Source organism: Girardinichthys multiradiatus, chromosome 23, assembly GCF_021462225.1.
Source record: "Girardinichthys multiradiatus isolate DD_20200921_A chromosome 23, DD_fGirMul_XY1, whole genome shotgun sequence".
NCBI classification, from domain to species: domain Eukaryota; kingdom Metazoa; phylum Chordata; class Actinopteri; order Cyprinodontiformes; family Goodeidae; genus Girardinichthys; species Girardinichthys multiradiatus.
Genome location: NC_061815.1, coordinates 27181571 through 27202035, shown reverse-complemented (window position 1 = coordinate 27202035; position 20465 = coordinate 27181571). Strand labels below are relative to the sequence as shown.

At 37.5% G+C, this 20465-nt stretch overlaps 1 protein-coding gene across 2 annotated transcripts in view; it reads left to right on the top strand.

The window, feature by feature from the left end:
• Nucleotides 1-20465, top strand: part of LOC124860244 (dedicator of cytokinesis protein 2-like) — a 143451-nt gene that overhangs the window by 48296 nt on the left and 74690 nt on the right. For both annotated transcript variants that reach the window (XM_047353367.1, XM_047353368.1), the window contains 2 exons: nt 13740-13882; nt 20262-20357. In XM_047353367.1, the coding sequence (XP_047209323.1) occupies nt 13740-13882; nt 20262-20357 (239 nt within the window). The remainder of the gene's footprint in view (nt 1-13739; nt 13883-20261; nt 20358-20465) is intronic.

The following is a 20465-nucleotide window of genomic DNA, read 5'->3' as shown; positions in this document are numbered from 1 at the left end:
AGCTGCTCTCAGTGTGGCGACGTGCCAACATGGGCGACTGTCTGCCGTTTCAAACTTGGTAACCCAAACACATAACCACATTTTCACACACCCGAAAAAAGATCCAAGTGTGCACACATCAAATGACAACAAAGCACCAAGCCAGACACAGACAGAACTATTCAGGCAACACACATACGCTGGCATCAATAATCACCATCTGGGTTTGAGGTTAAAAAATAGAAAATTTGATTTGAATGTAAATGAGTTCACAAGGGTCTGTTGGTGTGTGCTTTGTGCTGTATGTCAGCACCTGTGTGTATGTGTGTGGTGATCCGTGCAGACACATATACACACCAGTGTGTTGGAACAAACGCACTTATACAGTTTAGTAAATGCCAGAAAAGGGTGAAATTCAGTCCAGTGTCTGTGGCAAGATCCTGATTTTCATTTATCTGTCAGAGCAGGTTGACAAAGGTTTTTTCAAAACATGGAAGAATTGATTTATTGGACCATTGCACCACAGGCAGTGACCTACAACATATAAGTAAATCACAGGCAACTGGAACATTGAAATGCTGGAACGTTCCAAAGTGCTTATGTTAGTGAAGTAACTAATACATTATAATGTTTTATTTCATACTTTATGAATAAATATATTTAATTAGATACATATTCATGCCTGAAAATTGCCACTGGATAGACTATTGTACACTGGAGATCAGCACCAGCCCCTCTAAAACCCTACAATATTTAAACTGGTATAGAGAATATTATAAGGCTTGACGGCAAGTGTGATGATGTCACATCTGGTGTTAGTGGCTCAGTTATCAACAAGGCAAATAGTGATCCTACTTTAGCAACCACCTTTATTTCCATTTGGGATTAATAAAGTTTTTTTGAAGTCACACAACTAATAAAAATATTAATGTGTTAATTGTTGTCACTGAAAAGTACTGGCTTGTGCTGATTGAGGTGACCACTCCATGACCTAGTGACAGCAAGGAAAGACCCCAGGCAGTGCAGCAGGTATAGAAAAGGAATAAATGAATTGATCTAACATCAGGTAGCTTCAAAGATAGGTAAAATAAATTGATTCTTCACCCCTTAAGGCTCTTGGAAAATCTCTGTTTCTTGCCTGCATCATTACAAATTAGCAGCCTGTGGGCCTGTGCAAATATGGTTCAAGTTTATATGATTAGGAGTGACATTCTTACAGTTCTTACAGGTTGATAATCACTTTTGGCTTGTTGGATTACTGTACAACAACAAACACAGCAGCTGCAACAAATTACATTAAAAGAATTCTGGGAACAAAATGCAAAATTGGAGTAAACTGCAGACACTACTGATATAAGGTTAATAAAAGCAGGGTCAATAGAGGAAAACAGATAAGAATCAGATACATTAACATAAGGTGAAATTCCAGAATATATTTTAAAGACAGGACCAAACAACAGAATGAAAAATAACAGAATGAGGGAATAGATAAAGATGTGTATAAAGATACACAATGTGAACTGTACCCACTACTGTACCACATATTCATGTCAGAATCAGAGGTCTTCAGTGTTTTTGACTTAGACAAATCATCATATGGTAAATATTCTATATTATGCATGGTAATGAGAAACAGCTTTTTAGTGAAAGTCTGAATAAATACTACCAAGAAAGCCTGTGCTCTTTCATATTTTACATATTTATATATTTCAGGTATGTTATGCACACACACTCAAATTCGTCCATTACTTGCCAGACTGGTAAAAAATAATTGTTCATGCATTCTTTGAAGGCTCTGTTAAAACAATTGGCCATAGTTGAGCTGATTTAATTACAGCAGTGCATAATGTTTCCATACTGCAGGTGAGGGTTGCATGACTGTGAAGCATAGATAAAAACACACAAATTAACCAACATTAATTTAATCAACAATGAATTCAGTGAGGGCTGCATGGTGGCGCAGTTGGTATCACTGTTGCCTTGCAGCAAGAAGGTCCTGGCTTCAATTCCCAGCCTGGGGTCTTTCTGCATGGAGTTTGCATGTTCTCCCCGTGCATGCGTGGGTTCTCACCGTGTACTCCGGCTTCCTCCCACAGTCCAAAAACATGCCTGTTAGGTTAATTGGTGACTCTAATGAATGTGTGTATGGTTGTATGTGTGTTGCCCTGCGATGGACTGGCGACCTGTTCAGGGTGTACCCTGCCTTTCACCCATAGACTGCTGGAGATAGGCACCAGCTCCCCCGTGACCCACTATGGAATAAGCGGTAGAAAATGATTGACTGACTGACTGAATTCAGTGATTTTTACGAGAAAATAGATCACTATATTCCTTCTACACTGCTACTACATGTTTGTTGTGCCACATTATTTATGTACCACATTAAGTTATGTATTAGCCATTTCAGCTGTTTGTCGGGACGCAACGAAATGAAGCTGTCTTTTTCTCAGCCAGAGTAGAGGAAATATAGCGAAACTACATAACAGTATAGTCCAAATTATCTGCTGAAAGTTTAAAGTGAGCTCAGGAGTTAATTGGGGTTAAAAACTGGTGCATTCAATACCTTTGGTTTGCTTTATATTAGCAGAGCACACATTGTCGTTTAAGTGTCAGAAGATAAAATTTGGACTGGAGCTTAAATTTAATTAGTTGAACAATGTGCTAAGTTTGTAAAATGACATGTTAAAAAACACATTTGACACAAGTCATTAAACATTAAAATAGAGGCTCCTACTTAGATTTTCCACTTTGCAACCTTCTAACCACAATGCACCTAAAATAACAATAGGGTTTGCTTATGTCAGTATAACAAAAACAGGTGAAACTGGGTTTTCTTTTGCATGGAACGAAGCGTGCAGGTCCACAGGTTCAGAGTTACATCCTCCCCAGAAGGCAGATGGATTATTTCTTAAGCTCGTTCAACAATAGTAGCATAAAGCACAACCCACTGTGTTCTATCTGGAAGGGCAGAAGATGAATTTCTGCTTTCATGGATTAACAGGATTTAGCAGGATTTCTAGGTAAATACTCAGCTGGTAGCATCTATGGTACCAACTGCTGTCCATTATCAACAAAACAGGATATATCTTTATTTAATGGTGCCTCTATATTGTTTTAAAATTACCTTAATTTGTTTTTTTTTCCATCTCTGCTTTCCCATTGCCTCACTTAAATGTATTCCATCCACTGTCTTGGAGGCCTTTCAGTCACTTGTGCATTTTCTCATCTCTCAGTGATTTGCCTGTATGAGTTTGTGTTTTTGTGATTAGTTTGTGGTTAGGGTCCAAATGCAGGCATAAAGTCTTGGCTCAGTTAATAATTTGCCTAATGAGCATGAGCCCAAATTAGCTTTTAATGGTCTCTGTCTACCTAAGGCTACAGATAGAGGGATGGGGTGGATGATTTGAAGTAGCAGAAAGATGGCAGAAGAAAACATACAACAAAGAGGTCAAGGCTATAAGAAGGATCAGTTATTAATAAACATATTGGGATTATATTTTGTTCTTGTTCTCGGATAATAAATGTTTTCTGCTGACAAATTGCGCTCATACCGGCTCATAAATGGGCTTTAGTTCTGGTGACTTCAAAAAATATTAAAAGGATAGCCTTGTTAAAGGAGCATTACATTCATTTCCAGTGGCAACAAGCTCTGCAAATCTTGTTTGCTCTGAGCTTGAAGTACATGAAGGCAGCTGTTAATGCAAACGGTAAAGCACTTTTTCATGCCTTCTGGGATTTCTATTAGTTCAAAATTATTGTGGTATGTTTTTCAAAATCAGTTCAGACTTTAAACTTGCTAAACACAACTGATGCCTGAGCTGAAAACACGTTGTTTTGATGATGATACTTAATTTTTGAGCCGTTAACACTGATGAGATAACTTTGTGAGCTTTAAAATCATCCTTGCATGCATCTATTCATTTAGCTGCCACATTCAATTGCTCTGGTTGGTATTTATATTTTATTTTCAGCTTTTAAAGTGAATATCATATTTAAGCAACAACACAAGGTTATTGTTTAAATATTTGAAATCAACAATGAATATTGAAATTAAAGTCAGTTCAATATATGCCATGTTTGTTGATAAATGGCTTCCTCCAAACTCCAAACCAGAAGCAGTAGATCAGGGAACAAGCTACTAATTAAAATGAGAAATAGTTTCTAAATCCAAAAGGAAAACATAAATCCAAAGCAGTCATAGTACAAAACTACAAGACTGAGAATGATGTAGAAGGTAGAAGGAAACCCTGATGAAGATCTTCATGCTCAACTTGGGAAACCAGTGTATTCTGGTACACTGGTGGGCAAGCTGGACACATTGAGCAGGTGAAAAACTTAAAGCATAAACAAGATAAGAGTAACTTAGAATAAGCTAGCGTATTACATGTAGCCAAATACACACAGCCACATAAAATGCTCATACAGTACAGTAGATACAGAAGAAATACTTAGAAGCGGCAAATAATAATACAACAGGACAGTTAAACCTAAACAGGACACTCACGCTAAAATATGCCAAGATCAATAAATAAGTAAAGGAAAAAGGAAGCTTGTCTGGACTAAATATCATTTGTTTTCGCAAAACTACAGGGGCATGTATTGCATATGTTTTATAAACTCCAAGATGAACAGGCAAAATATGGATGGTAGCCTGGGTACTTTGCTCTCTAGTATTTTGTGTGATTTTTTTGTAATTATTTTTCTAATGTCTTCAAGTGGAACTAAAGTCAAATTAGTTTGTGTGCAAAAACCTGGTAATTCCAATAACATTTTTTAAACCCCACTGCAAATTATGTGTAAATGCAAAATCCATAATCATCCATTTGCAATAACAAAAGATCAATTTAAATAACTCAACACAACTAATATTACAAGTGGTTTCTGCAAATTAAACACAAATTTCCAAAATAAATTATCACTGTATTCCCAAAATTATTAAACCCCTTAATGACACACATATTGTGAACTTAGCATCCTTTCGCTGTTCTGACCTTAAAAAGGCTGTTCTCCAACAGCCTTTTTCATAACCCACCATATATTTTTAATATGTCTGGGATCATTGTGCTGAATCTTCAGCTTCCTCACTAATAGCATGCCATTTTCTCCCAGGACATCATGATATTTGAATCAATCCCTCAGGTTTCTAGTGCCACAGCAAGCAAAGCAGCTTCACAGCATAGGTGAGCCAATGCCATGTTCTATTGTTTGAATGGTGCTCTTTTCAGCTTACTGATTCCAACTTTTATAGCTGATTGTTTATTTTTGCTTTAGGTCATTATACAGGTCCTTCTCAAATTATTAGCATATTGTGATAAAGTTAATTATTTTCCATAATGTCATGATGAAAATTTAACATTCATATATTTTAGATTCATTGCACACTAACTGAAATATTTCAGGTCTTTTATTGTCTTAATATGGATGATTTTGGCATACACCTCATGAAAACCCCAAATTCCTATCTCGCAAAATTAGCATATTTCATCCGACCAATAAAAGAAAAGTGTTTTTAATACAAAAAACGTCAACCTTCAAATAATCATGTACAGTTATGCACTCAATACTTGGTCGGGAATCCTTTGGCAGAAATGACTGCTTCAATGCGGCGTGGCATGGAGGCAATCAGCCTGTGGCACTGCTGAGGTCTTATGGAAGCCCAGGATGCTTCAATAGCGGCCTTTAGCTCATCCAGAGTGTTGGGTCTTGAGTCTCTCAACGTTCTCTTCACAATATCCCACAGATTCTCTATGGGGTTCAGGTCAGGAGAGTTGGCAGGCCAATTGAGCACAGTGATACCATGGTCAGTAAACCATTTACCAGTGGTTTTGGCACTGTGAGCAGGTGCCAGGTCGTGCTGAAAAATGAAATCTTCATCTCCATAAAGCTTTTCAGCAGATGGAAGCATGAAGTGCTCCAAAATCTCCTGATAGCTAGCTGCATTGACCCTGCCCTTGATAAAACACAGTGGACCAACACCAGCAGCTGACACGGCACCCCAGACCATCACTGACTGTGGGTACTTGACACTGGACTTCTGGCATTTTGGCATTTCCTTCTCCCCAGTCTTCCTCCAGACTCTGGCACCTTGATTTCCGAATGACATGCAGAATTTGCTTTCATCCGAAAAAAGTACTTTGGACCACTGAGCAACAGTCCAGTGCTGCTTCTCTGTAGCCCAGGTCAGGCGCTTCTGCCGCTGTTTCTGGTTCAAAAGTGGCTTGACCTGGGGAATGCGGCACCTGTAGCCCATTTCCTGCACACGCCTGTGCACGGTGGCTCTGGATGTTTCTACTCCAGACTCAGTCCACTGCTTCCGCAGGTCCCCCAAGGTCTGGAATCGGCCCTTCTCCACAATCTTCCTCAGGGTCCGGTCACTTCTTCTCGTTGTGCAGCGTTTTCTGCCACACTTTGTCCTTCCCACAGACTTCCCACTGAGGTGCCTTGATACAGCACTCTGGGAACAGCCTATTCGTTCAGAAATGTCTTTCTCTGTCTTACCCTCTTGCTTGAGGGTGTCAATAGTGGCCTTCTGGACAGCAGTCAGGTCGGCAGTCTTACCCATGATTGGGGTTTTGAGTGATGAACCAGGCTGGGAGTTTTAAAGGCCTCAGGAATCTTTTGCAGGTGTTTAGAGTTAACTTGTTGATTCAGATGATTAGGTTCATAGCTCGTTTAGAGACCCTTTTAATGATATGCTAATTTTGTGAGATAGGAATTTTGGGTTTTCATGAGCTGTATGCCAAAATCATCCGTATTAAGACAATAAACGACCTGAAATATTTCAGTTAGTGTGCAATGAATCTAAAATATATGAATGTTAAATTTTCATCATGACATTATGGAAAATAATGAACTTTATCACAATATGCTAATATTTTGAGAAGGACCTGTATGTGTTGGAGTTCAGCTATTGATTGCTTCAGTGTTGTGTTGTGCAATGGAGCAACACAACAAGTTGAAGCCAATACATAGAAGTCAGAAAAGAAAAATAAACAGTAAAGCCTTTAACTTTTTATTTATTTAAAGTTGGTTCCAATTCAATTCAATTCAGTTTATTTATATAGCGCCAATTCACAACACATGTTGTCTCAAGGCACTTCACAACAGTCAGGTACATACATTCCAATTAATCCTAACCATTGAACAGTGCAGTCAAAGTTAGTTATTTATTCAAATTGGATAAAAAGTTTTTCTGTCTAAGGAAACCCAGCAGATTGCATCCAGTCAGTGACTTGCAGCATTCCCTCCTCCCAGATGAGCATGTAGAGACAGTGGACAGTCACTGGCGTTGACTTTGCAACAATCCCTCATACTGAGCATGCATGTAGCGACAGTGGAGAGGAAAAACTCCCTTCTAACAGAAAGAAACCTCCAGCAGAACCAGGCTCAGTGTGAGCGGCCATCTGCCACGACCGACTGGGGGTTAGAGAGAACAGAGCAGAGACACAAAGAGAACAAAGAAGCACTGATCCAGGAGTCCTTTCTATGGGAAGGAAAAGTAAATGTTAATGGATGTAGCTCCTTTAGTTGTTTCATCCAGGAAGAAAGAACAGATAAACTCTGAACCAGTTTTTAAGGTAAGAGTCTGAAAGAGAACACATAGAGTTAGTCACAGTAAAAGCTCAGTCAATTGCCATGTCTAGGAGAGAGAAAGGGTTAAACACTGAAAGACAGGGCTATGTGGATCATCGGTAGAGGGTGAGCATTAAGTTGTTGCCAGCAGAAGCTTGGACGATGCCCCTCTCCAGAAAGGTGTCACAGGTAGACACAGAGTCAGGCCAGGTGTAGCTTCTAGGAAGAGAACAGAGGGAGAACATAAAGTTAAAAACTGAAATAACAGCAAATAATGCAGAATTAGAGAGTAGTGTGAGAATGTAGCAAAGAGGGTGAAAGTGGTCATTCTGTCCTCCAGCAGCCTAAGCCTATAGCAGCATAACTACAGAGATAGCTCAGGATAACCTAAGCCACTCTAACTATAAGCTTTATCAAAAAGGAAAGTTTTAAGCCTAGCCTTAAAAGTAGACAGTTTGTCCATCTAGAGCCCACTGATGGCCATTGTTGTACTAAAAACCACGATTGGGATACCTCTCTCTGTCAGATTGACCATAACCATTGGAAAAGAGACGGGGTCATACAAGTAGCAGAAATGGAGGGTGTGTTTGCACCTCAACCATAACTGAGCCGGTTTAGGCTAAACCTGACTCCCCCTTACTCCATCCAACAGGGAGAGAAGAAGATGGAGGTAAAAAATACGGAAGATAGCTCAGGATAACCTAAGCCACTCTAACTATAAGCTTTATCAAAAAGGAAAGTTTTAAGCCTAGCCTTAAAAGTACACAAGGTGTCTGCCTCACGGACTAAAACTGGGAGCTGGTTCCACAGGAGAGGAGCCTGATAACTAAAGGATCTGGCTCCCATTCTACTTCTAGAGACTCTGTAAAACCACCAGTAAACCAGCAGTCTGAGAACGAAGTGCTCTGTTAGGAATGTACGGAACAATCAGATCTTTGATGTATGATGGAGCTAGATCATTAAGGGCTTTATATGTGAGGAGGAGAATTTTAAATTCTACTCTGGATTTAACAGGGAGCCAATGAAGGGAAGCTAAAATAGGAGAAATATGATCTCTCTTTTTAATTTTCATCAGAACTCTTGCAGCATTTTGAATCAGCTGAAGGCTTTTAACTGCATTTTGTGGACATCCTGATAGTAACGAATTACAATAGTCCAGCCTTGAAGTAACAAATGCATGGACTAGTTTTTCAGCGTCACTCCTGGACAGGATATTTTTAATTTTGGCAATGTTCCGGAGATGAAAGAAGGAAACCCTAGAAACCTGTTTAATATGGGATTTAAATGACATGTCCTGGTCAAAAATAACACCAAGGTTTTTATTTTGTTATCGGAGGTCAATTTAGTGCCATCCAGGTTAAGTGATTGACTAAGCAGTTTCTTTTTTAAAGACTCCGGTCCAAAGACGACAACTTCTGTCTTGTCTAAATTTAGAAGCTGAAAATTTAAAGTCATCCAAGTTTTTATGTCTTCAAGACATGCTTGTAGTCTATCTAACTGGTTGGGCTCATCAGGATTCATGGATAAGTAAAGCTGAGTGTCATCAGTGTAACAGTGAAAATTTATTCTATGCTGACTGATAATTTGACCTATTGGAAGCATATATATAGTAAAGAGAATTGGCCCAAGTACTGAACCCTGTGGTACTCCACAATTAACCCTGGAGTTTAAAGATGATTTATCATTTACATGAACAAACTGGAATCTGTTAGACAAATAAGATTTAAACCAGCCTAGCGCTGTTCCCCTGATCCCTACAGCATATTACAGCCTTTCTAAGAGAATATTATGGTCGACTGTATCAAATGCAGCACTGAGATCTAACAGAACCAGTACAGACACAAGTCCATTATCTGAGGCCATAAGAATATCATTAGTGACTTTCAGCAGAGCTGTTTCAGTGCTATGATGAGCTCTGAAGCCTGACTGAAACTCTTCAAACAGGTCATTGCTGTGTAAATGCTCACACATTTGATTAGCAACTATTTTCTCAAGAATTGTAGATAAGAATGGAAGATTGGATATAGGTCTGTAATTTTTCAAGTCATTTCGATCAAGCGAAGGTTTCTTAAGTAAAGGTTTAATTACAGTTAACTTAAAAGCCTGTGGTACATATCCATTTACTAAAGATAGATTAATCATATCTAAAATGGGGCTGGTAATCAGAGGGAACACTTCCTTAAATAATTTGGTTGGGATAGGGTCTAACATACAAGTTGAAGGTTTAGATGAAGCTAATATTTCTGATAACTCAGGAAGCTCCACAGGATCAAAACAGTCCAAACACAGATAAGGTTCTACAGTTATTTCCAATGTTGTCTCACTTGCTGAGGATGAAGTAATCATCTTCGGGAGTATGTCAAAGATTTTGTTTTTAATAGAATCAATTTTATTTTGGAAGAATCCCATAAAGTCATGACTGCTGAGAGCTAAGGGAATGGATGGCTCAACAGAGCTATGACTCTGTGTAAGTTTAACAACTGTACTAAAGAGAAACCTAGGATTATTCTTGTTCTCTTCTATTAATGATGAGAAATAAGCTGTTCTAGCTTGGTGAAGTGTCTTTTTATACAACAGTAGACTATTTTTCCAGATTAAGTAGGAATCCTCTAGGTGTGTAGAGCACCATTTTCTCTCCAATTTTCTAACATTGTGCTTTAAAGTATGCAGCTCTGAATTAAACCAAGGAGCTAGCCTCCTATGAATAATTACCTTCTTTTTCAAGGGGGCTGCATTGTCTAATGCACCACGCAATGATGAAGTAACACTATGAACAAAAAAATCAATTTGTGAAGGGGAAGAAACAAAATTATTGCCCTCCAGTGTGCTATTCGGTGATAATGAGGAAATTAAAAGTGGAACAGATTCTTTAGAGGTTGTTACAGCATTGTCTGATAATGATCTACTATAATGAAATTTTCTTTCAGGTGTGGAGTACTCAATTAAATTAATCTCAAAGGTTATTAAAAAAAGGTCAGACAGGACAGGATCATGAGGAAATATTGTTATGTCTTTACACTCAATGCCATATGTCAGCACAAGGTCCAGAGAATGAAGACAAAGGTGAGTAGGTTTGTTAATGTTTTGAGCAAACCCAATCGAGTCTAAGATAACATTAAATGCTATATTTAAGCTATCACTTTCAGTGTCAACATGAATGTTAAAATCCCCCACTATAATAACCTTATCTGTATTTAACACTAATTAAGATAAAAGGTCTGAAAACTGATCTAAAAATTGAGAGTAAGGACCTGGTGGACGGTACAAAACAACAAACAGAAGTGGTTTTAGTGCTTTGCAATTTGGATGAGGAAAATTAGGATTAAATATTCAAAAAGTTGTAGCTATTGATTGGTCTGGGACTAGTCAATAAATCAGACTGAGAGATGGTTGCTACTCCTCCTCGCTCAGTATTTCGAGGAATGTGAAAATTTAAATAATTAGTAGGAGTTGACTCATTTATAGTAACATAATCCTCTTGCTGCAGCCAGGTTTCAGGGAGGCAAAATAAAATAATCTAATTGTCACAAATCAGGTCACTAACTAGCAAAGTCTTTGAAGAGAGAGATCTTATGTTCAGTAAGCCACATTTAATTGTTTTCTTTTTCTTTTTAGTTTGAGTTGTGTTTATTTTTATTAGATTTTCCTGATTTCATCGATTGAGATTATTTTTTAATCTATTCAATTTTGGCCGTGGGCGTGACACTGTCTTAATAGGGTAATGGGTGGGTAGCAGTACAGAAGCTGCAGAGAGGAGTGTTAAACTACGACCCCGCTTCCTGGTCTGAACCCTGGGTTGTCAGAGTTTTGGAGAACTAATAAATTCGGCCAGATTCCTAGAAAGAAGAGCTGCTCCATCCAAAGTGGGATGGATGCCGTCTGTCCGGATCAGACCAGGTTTTCCCCAAAATGTTTGCCAATTATCAATGTAGCCCACATTGTTTTCTGGACACCGCTTAGACAGCCAGCGGTTGAATGACAGCATGCGGCTAAACATGTCGTCACTAGTCAGATCGGGGAGGGGACCAGAGAAAATTACGGAGTCCGACATTGTTTTGGCAAACTTACACACCGAAGCAACACTAACGGTGACCTCCGATTGACCTAACCGGGTGTCATTACTGCCAGCGTGAATCACAATCTTACTGTATTAACGCTTATCCTTTTCCAGCAGTTTCAGGTAGGATTTGATGTTTGATGTTCAGGCCCCATTTTGCACAAGGAGTGGTTTGGTGACTAAACAGAAGCACAAAAACGCACACTTAAAATAGTAGCTACTACTAGTAAGAAGCTGGGCATCAATCTGAGTAACTTACAAGGCATCTACAGCATTAAATCACCAGCAGAACATATTCTCAATAATTAAAAATATCCCTGGCTTTTAAACCGTTACCTTGAGGTAGAAGGTATTCCTACCCTTTTAAAACAAAACCTTGACAAAACAGCCCTGAATACCAAAAGTAAACAGTTTCCTAAACAATCATTAAAGCAACAGTTTGTTTTCATTTTTTTTCATCAGTAGGCCTGGTCAATTTGTATTTCTTGTATTAAAAGATGTTTTATCATTACAGAACTTCTCCTTTGTGCATTATCGGGTATTATGCACCAGAGCCTCTGGTTGCAAAGGATTTTGTTGGTGTTTATAGTGTCTCCATATTGTCTGTTTTAAAGTATGTTTAGATGGAAATTGTTTGTTTTAATTTTTGTTTTAAAGATAATGTGAATGGAAAATTTCACATTACACTCACTGAGCAAGCCATCTAATTTGGGAAAATAAAGTACCTATCCTATTAAAATGTTAAAATTTGAAGAGAATTAAAAAATGTTTACATGAAAAAAACCTGAAAATGTCAGCATCTCTGTTCAAAAAAATGTAGTTCATTTTCTGAGAAACTGCAGGTTAAACTATGTAAAAAAAACAAAAAAACAAAAAGATTTTAATATTGTCAAAAGCAGGTAAAATTTCGTTGGCAAACATAATTAAAGAAGAATGACTCCATGGGGTGTAAAATTTTTCATTTGATTTATCACCCATCACCAATAACAGCCATATCTTAGTGAATTGTTGGATTATGTCTATAGAGCTTTACTGAATTCATTTATGCTATTTAGTCTCTCAAAATATATTTTTGTATTTTATGTGTTCACTAATGATGGAGCTATGACAATATTTCAATATTCACACAAATGTACAAATATAATAAAAAAACACAAATTCTACCAAGACCAATCTTTAAGTCACAATTTTACTTGGTAGTTTGTATCTGTTCTTCCTAACAGTGAAACAGGGAGCACAATAACAAAGTGGTTCCTCACTTGCTGAAGAAATGAAGACTAAGATTAATTCGAGAGATACGCAAAAACAAAAAAATGTTAGACAATTGAGATTAATGTGTTGACTGTATATCTGAGAAAGCAGCAGAGTGACATGAATTGGACAGTAAATATTCTTGATTGATACAACCTCGTTGTGCTGTCTGGAGGTAGATTTGACGTTCTTCTTGGGGGTCCAGTAGCATCATTTTTCATAGCTGTGTGGGTTCACCTTTGTTTAAAGGAGCAGCAGCAATGGATGTAAATCATTGACTTTTTTCCTTTGTGGAAAAGATGTCCACAGAGGGATTAGTTTGGATGCAACCTTGTTGTTGTGCCTTTTAAATATATTTTTTGCCCTCTGCCTCCAGTTAGATAATCTGTATTTTGCAATTAGTCTGCTTATCAAACAAATAATATTATGTTTAATGTAATTTCTTTTTTTATTAGAATATATTATTCTTGTTTTATTAAGTCTATTCTTACCTTTTCTTTTATCTGCATGGCACGGGTAACTTTCAGCCAAACACAAATCTTGTTTTTGGCTGAAACCAGATCTGTACAGAAGACTATAATCATCTTGGCTGATGGCAGCCAGCCCTTATAGGGAGAATTCCTTCTGCTACTTTCAGGAAGGAGGTATAGGATGCTACACTGTAGAATGAACAGACTGAAAAAAATCTTTTTTTCTGCTGCTTACAGCTTGGTGAACTTGACAGTGTGAGGATGAACTCACCTTTTTTCTATTAATGTTCTTGTTGTGTGCATGTTTTTATGTGACTGCTGTCTGAACAACAAATTGCCCCTTGAGGGTAATAATGTTTACCTTCAACCTTTAAAACCATCTTTAGACATTTGTTCTTCCTTTTTCACAGAATGCCGTGATGTGTTATTACCCATGATGCTGCGGGAGCTGAGTGGTGCACTGGCCAGCATGGCTGATGGTCCTCATGATGAGAGGAGAAACAGTTTGGAGCTTCTCAACAATATTCTGGAGGTCCTTAGCAGAAGAAATGTGGTAAGTTACACAGTGGGGGATTTATTATATTGACTAAGAATAGAATGTTATATGATCGCTTATCGTAACAAAGATAAAGTTATATTGCAGAATCCAAATCTGCAGGCCAAGAAAAGCTTGGACCTGTTGCTTTTATCACAAGTTTGAGGAGAAACTATTTGGATAAAACAACGTTTTCTCCTGCGTTTTCTTCAGCTGTCAGTAAGGACACAAAATTACAAAATACTACATGGTCACTGGAGATGTGCTCAGGTTACTGAACAGCAAGCAGCAATAAAGCCAAACTGTATGTGGCCCTAATCTAAATTTAATAATAGATGAGAAATAAGATTAAAAAGTCAGCCACAGTTATAAAAGCTACTGTATCTGCTGACAGTGAAGCCAGATCCATGAATATAACTGATGATTAAATTGTCTCTCCTTGCCTGGTTTAACTTAAATTTCAAATATAATCAAATATTACATTATCTGGTACATGGAAGTTTTTGTGATATTTGTCAATGGCTCCTCTTTATCAGAGGATAAATTTAAACATACATATGCTCTATTGCTAATGTTGTCCTGTTGTCATCCAGTTGTGCAGTGAGGAGACCTCAACTGGCCTTGACCAATTACTTCATTTTGTCTGACACATGTTGCTTGTATTTTATTGAATCAAATCAAAGTAAGCTCTTGAACTGAACACCTTTAATATAAATGCACAGGCACACTCACATGCAAAACAAACACATAATCAGCATCAGGATGAGGGCTTTTTAATTGCCTGTGCAAGTTGTTGAAAGCCTGCCTAGACTTTGAAGTGGAGATATGGCTTTTTTTGGCTTTATTTATTTGAATGTGCTAATGAAGCATGAGCCAAGAGAAGAGAAGCATTGGGAAAAAAAAGAGCAAATGTAATAAGTGAACAGGAATGGAGTTAATTCCATGAGATACATGTTGTGCAGCAATATTTTGGTTTAGCTATGAATAGCTATTTTATAAGTGCCAAAAGCAATTATTAACAAACTTAGTACTTTTAATTAAAAGTTGGGGCACCACCTGATTATCAATAAATAATAGTTGAACATCTCTCAGTATCATAATTCTTGGGTGTTAGGTGTTTTTCATTTTTGTTCATTATGTTCCTTATTTTGCTATATGTTGCGTTCTTTATCATTAGATAGATGTTGCTTTCTTTGTTAGTCCTTGTGCATACTATCCTAGGTTGTTCCATGTGTATTCTAGTTTATTCCCTAAGGTTTATATTTTGTCTTTTCCCTCTTTATCTAGTGCTACTGTATATTTCTGTTTAGCTCAATGTTGTGTTAACTAACTATCACAGTGACTGATTGAATGGAGTGTCGTACTACCAAGATGGCAGCAAAAAAAGGATTCACAAGATGATGAACAAACAAACTGTCACATTTGGAGTTAGCAACTCAGTTAACAGCAACTCCGTATGAGCGCTGGGCCGTGCTACGCCTGATGGCAACATGAACAGAACAAGCTATGCCATAAACACAGCAGAACAAATGGTAGCTTAGCAGCTTTTTGGCGCTGGCCGGGAAAACAGAAGAAACAATTTAGCATGTTTTTAAGGACTAGAGGACATATTTTTGGGAAAGTTAGGAAATTGAAAGGGAGAACACCAGTAAAACGGGGCAATCTTAAAATAATTTTATCCCAAACCAGTTTTCTCTGCTCAGAGACAACATTTTACTGTGAACTGTTCTGATAAACAGGAGAGCACATTGAATTTAGGAGGTCTGATTAACAGAGAAGACGTGGTGGCCCGCTTTCTATGTAACAGCTGCGGCAGGCGGTTCCTCGGTACCGGTACATTCATTTAGTGCCTGGTGCTGTGGTTTCAAATGTCATCTTCTTTAGGGCAGTGGAAGGACCACCCGCTTTGTAGTTAGTGACAATCCATCTCTTCTTGGATAATCTATCTATCTATCTATCTATCTATCTATCTATCTATCTATCTATCTATCTATCTATCTATCTATCTATCTATCTATCTATCTATCTATCTATCTATCTATCTATCTATCTATCTATCTATCTATCTATCTATCTATCTATCTATCTATCTATCTATCTATCTATCTATCTATCTATCTATCTATCTATCTATCTATCTATCTATCTATCTATCTATCTATCTATCTATCTATCTATCTATCTATCTATCTATCTATCTATCTATCTATCTATCTATCTATCTATCTATCTATCTATCTATCTATCTATCTATCTATCTATCTATCTATCTATCTATCTTGTACCCCTCATTTTCTTGGATTTTTCACGGTTCTTGGTTTCTCACTATGGGTGGTACCTAATTAAATTGTCACACCACAGATGTCCTCAAACCACATTGATATTCAGGGAGAAAAATAAAGACAGGCGAAAAGATTATGTGAAAGACAGATGCTCGTGTCTATTGGTTTTTGCCTTAAATTTCTAAGTGACTTTGTCACTTTCAATTGTGTATGCTGATTGTGAGCATGTGTGTAAAAAGGGGATACTGACAGAGCAAGACAAGCGTTGCTTATCAGAGCCTTCCTTCTTTTTTCCTACCACACACCTAAAAACAATTGTTTTGTTAGAGAATAACTACTTTTTTCTTGGAGAGTGGACAAGAACAGCAGCAGGGGAAAAAGCTGTGTCGACAAAACCTCTAGCAGCTTTTAGAGCAAACTAGCAAGAGGTAATAGAAAAACAAACTTGTACTTGAATATCTTCCAATTCTTGATGCAACCTTTTGGTAATTATTGAGGATATTTGGTTAAATTTGCTAAATAAATTACTGTGGTCCACCTAATGATGTAGTCTTACCAGATATTGTCACTAAGCTAGGTATATACAGAAGGCATGGGTTTAATATGTAAAATATAGCATGTTTTAAAACAAACAAACAAAAAAAAGCATTTAGCCTTTGCACTGCAAAGTGTTAAGTACCTCCTGCTGAAACTGTTAAGGAAAAAACAACAGTTGTCCAGTTGTCAGTTGTGTTCCCCAGGGCTCTATATTTGGCTCCTTTTTGTTTATTGTTTATTTGTTACTTCTTGGACCATTTTTAAGGAATATAACAAACATTTCTGATTCTTACTCTGATGATACCCAGCTCTCTCAACTTACCAATCCTTTTATTTCCTCCTATTTTACATTTGTATTTTCTTTTTTTTTAGTAGTTCTAATATGGTAGATTTTTTATTTTCTATCTTGTATCAACTTTTGAATGTTTGGTGGTTTGGAAATTTCATAATTTATTTGTCCTTGGTGTCCTTGAGAGGCTTGAAAAGTCCCAATAAAAAAAGGCAATATTTTTCAAAGATTCAGTCACTTTCCCCATTATGTACAGGTACGTGCATTGGATGTTCTTATACTGTATACTAAGAATTAACCATCTTAGTAGAACATAGAAAAGCATAGGATCCTTGTTCAATAATATATATTATGTTTCTGATGAGCATTTGGCACATTTCACATTCTGCCACTATGCCGCTCATAACACCCTGTGTGATTTGGCCTCTCAGCAACATTCATCCAAATTGTGTATTGTTTCATAAATATCAACCCATATTCAACCCAAACATGACTAATTCTAGGATTTAATGTAATATTGCATTTGTTTGTTATTTTTAATATGTTTAATTTGTTTTGCCAGTAGATTTGAAAAATATACTTTGGCCAAGATAAGAAGCATTTTACCTCTTAGTGCTCTTCCGGGTCTCTGCCTGTTAGAGGACGTCTTTCCAGGAAGCCAAAATACCTACTGTGAGCCAGAAAGATTTACTGATTTATTTAGTCTTAACAGCTGCTCCTCAGCCATCCTGAGTTTGTGTGTGTGTGTGTTTGTGTGTGTGTGTGTGTGTGCAGGACAACACACACATACATAGTTGTTTATCTTGCCCATGCCCCTGGGTGGTGAGTCACTGCTTTTAATGTAGTTTAATCATATCTACCTAATATTTGTCAGATGCTTCAAATAATCTGCCGTCATGCTGGCACACGTGCACAAAAAAACATTGGAAAAAGGTCAACAGATGTGTTTTTCTGTCTACATCTCTTAGTTTTGAATCCTCCTTTTTTACATACATTTTGGTCATGTTATCCTTAAAGAGCTTCACAAATACAACACACATTCATACCCGGCAGTATTAGAGAGTATCCCACAAATTTCTGTCACATTCGAAAACTATGACTAGTTATTGCTTGGTTTGTTGTTTTTTGCCCTAATTGTCTAAATCTGTTATTTTACAGTCTGGAATAAAAGATTTACAATGATAATGCAATGTCAACTAAAAGAGATTTAGAAAATGTACACTTCATATTTAAGAAATACACTTTATGTGATTGAGTATGAACAAACTTTTATGGTGCTACAGATAGTTTTACTTCTTTCCTTTTAATTTTTTAACACGAAATGTATTTATTTAAACCTGCAAGGCTCTCTCTTGCCATGAAACTAATTTGACCAGAACTCTGATGTTTTCCTCAGACAGAGGAGGTGGAAGAAATGTAATAGGAATGTAGGTTCAAAGAGGTTAAAAATGTAGTAGAAAACAGATCTGTTCAGAAAATCCACATGCATGTATCAAAAGTATTAATTTCTTAGGTGTGATGGTCACTGTCGACACAAAAAAGAGAGTTGAAGTTGACCTTCCTCACATTGGGAGAAAGTCAAGGGTTTATGGGCCATAATACAGGTCCTTCTCAAAAAATTAGCATATCGTGATAAAGTTCATTATTTTCTATAATGTAATGATGAAAATTTAATATTCATATATTTTCGAATCATTGCACACTAATTGAAATATTTCAGGTCCTTTATTGTCTTAATACGGATGATTTTGGCATACAGCTCATGAAAACCCAAAATTCCTATCTCACAAAATTAGCATATTTCATCCGAAAAAAGTACTTTGGACCACTGAGCAACAGTCCAGTGCTGCTTCTCTGTAGCCCAGGTCAGGCGCTTCTGCCGCTGTTTCTGGTTCAAAAGTGGCTTGACCTGGGGAATGCGGCACCTGTAGCCCATTTCCTGCACACGCCTGTGCACAGTGGCTCTGGATGTTTCTACTCCAGACTCAGTCCACTGCTTCCGCAGGTCCCCCAAGGTCTGGAATCGGCCCTTCTCCACAATCTTCCTCAGGGTCCGGTCACCTCTTCTCGTTGTGCAGTGTTTTCTGCCACACTTTTTCCTTCCCACAGACTTCCCACTGAGGTGCCTTGATACAGCACTCTGGGAACAGCCTATTCGTTCAGAAATTTCTTTCTGTGTCTTACCCTCTTGCTTGAGGGTGTCAATAGTGGCCTTCTGGACAGCAGTCAGGTCGGCAGTCTTACCCATGATTGGGGTTTTGAGTGATGAACCAGGCTGGGAGTTTTAAAGGCCTCAGGAATCTTTTGCAGGTGTCTAGAGTTAACTCGTTGATTCAGATGATTAGGTTCATAGCTCGTTTAGAGACCCTTTTAATGATATGCTAATTTTGTGAGATAGGAATTTTGGGTTTTCATGAGCTGTATGCCAAAATCATCCATATTAAGACAATAAAAGACCTGAAATATTTCAGTTAGTGTGCAATGAATCTAAAATATATGTATGTTAAATTTTCATCATGACATTATGGAAAATAATGAACTTTATCACAATATGCTAATTTTTTGAGAAGGGCCTGTATGTATGGGAAGAAAGATAATCAAGAACTGAGTGTGACATGCCCAGCAAAGAGCAGCAGCATGAGTTTGGTGGTGGAAGACAATTTGCACGACTTTGTGATCCTCAAATCTTGGTCTGATCTGCTGATCATCAGAATCTATTATGGATAACAACATGTTGAGGATGGCACATAACAACACTGCTTGTATGTGATGTACTGAATGCAGTTGGGACATAATGATTGTCTCGACACAGAGGTCTGATGGACTCTATTGAGTATTTTGGAAATGCCCCACACACATTTTATGTAACATGTACCTTTGATTCTGTGAGGCCTGCTGCATGCTCTGAAAACTCACACAGGCCTGCCATCTTGCTGGATAGAGTTCTATGATGTAAATGAAAGAATTATTATCAGCGACGGTACATAGTTGTTTATTTATAGTTTATTTATTTATTAGAAATGTGCTACAGTGTTGATTAGCTAACACTGACATCAAATTGAATAAAATATGATCAAAAAAATCCAAAAAGGTTTACACTATTAGAAGTGAAATGCCTTAAGAGGTAATGTGACATTCTTTTTTAGTGTGCAGTACACTAATCTGTATGTGTTTTTTACATTTTTATCAGAGAAATTAAAGGATCTCTTGACTTTAATATATTTCCCCCCGGATTTTCCTAATCTTATTCCTTTTGCAATTGTTTTGTTTTATCATCTGTTTCCATTAGGAAGAAACATTTCGGCATATCCAAGACATAGTGGTGTCTCTGCTGCGGATAATCAACAGAACAGTCATCACGATGGGCCGAGAGCACGCCCTGATTGTAAGTACATACTATCATTCCTTCTTATTTAGATCCAGGGTTCCTACATTGGAAGAAATGGAAAAGCGTGGGATCTAATCAAAGTATTTTCCATGTCTGGATAAGCTA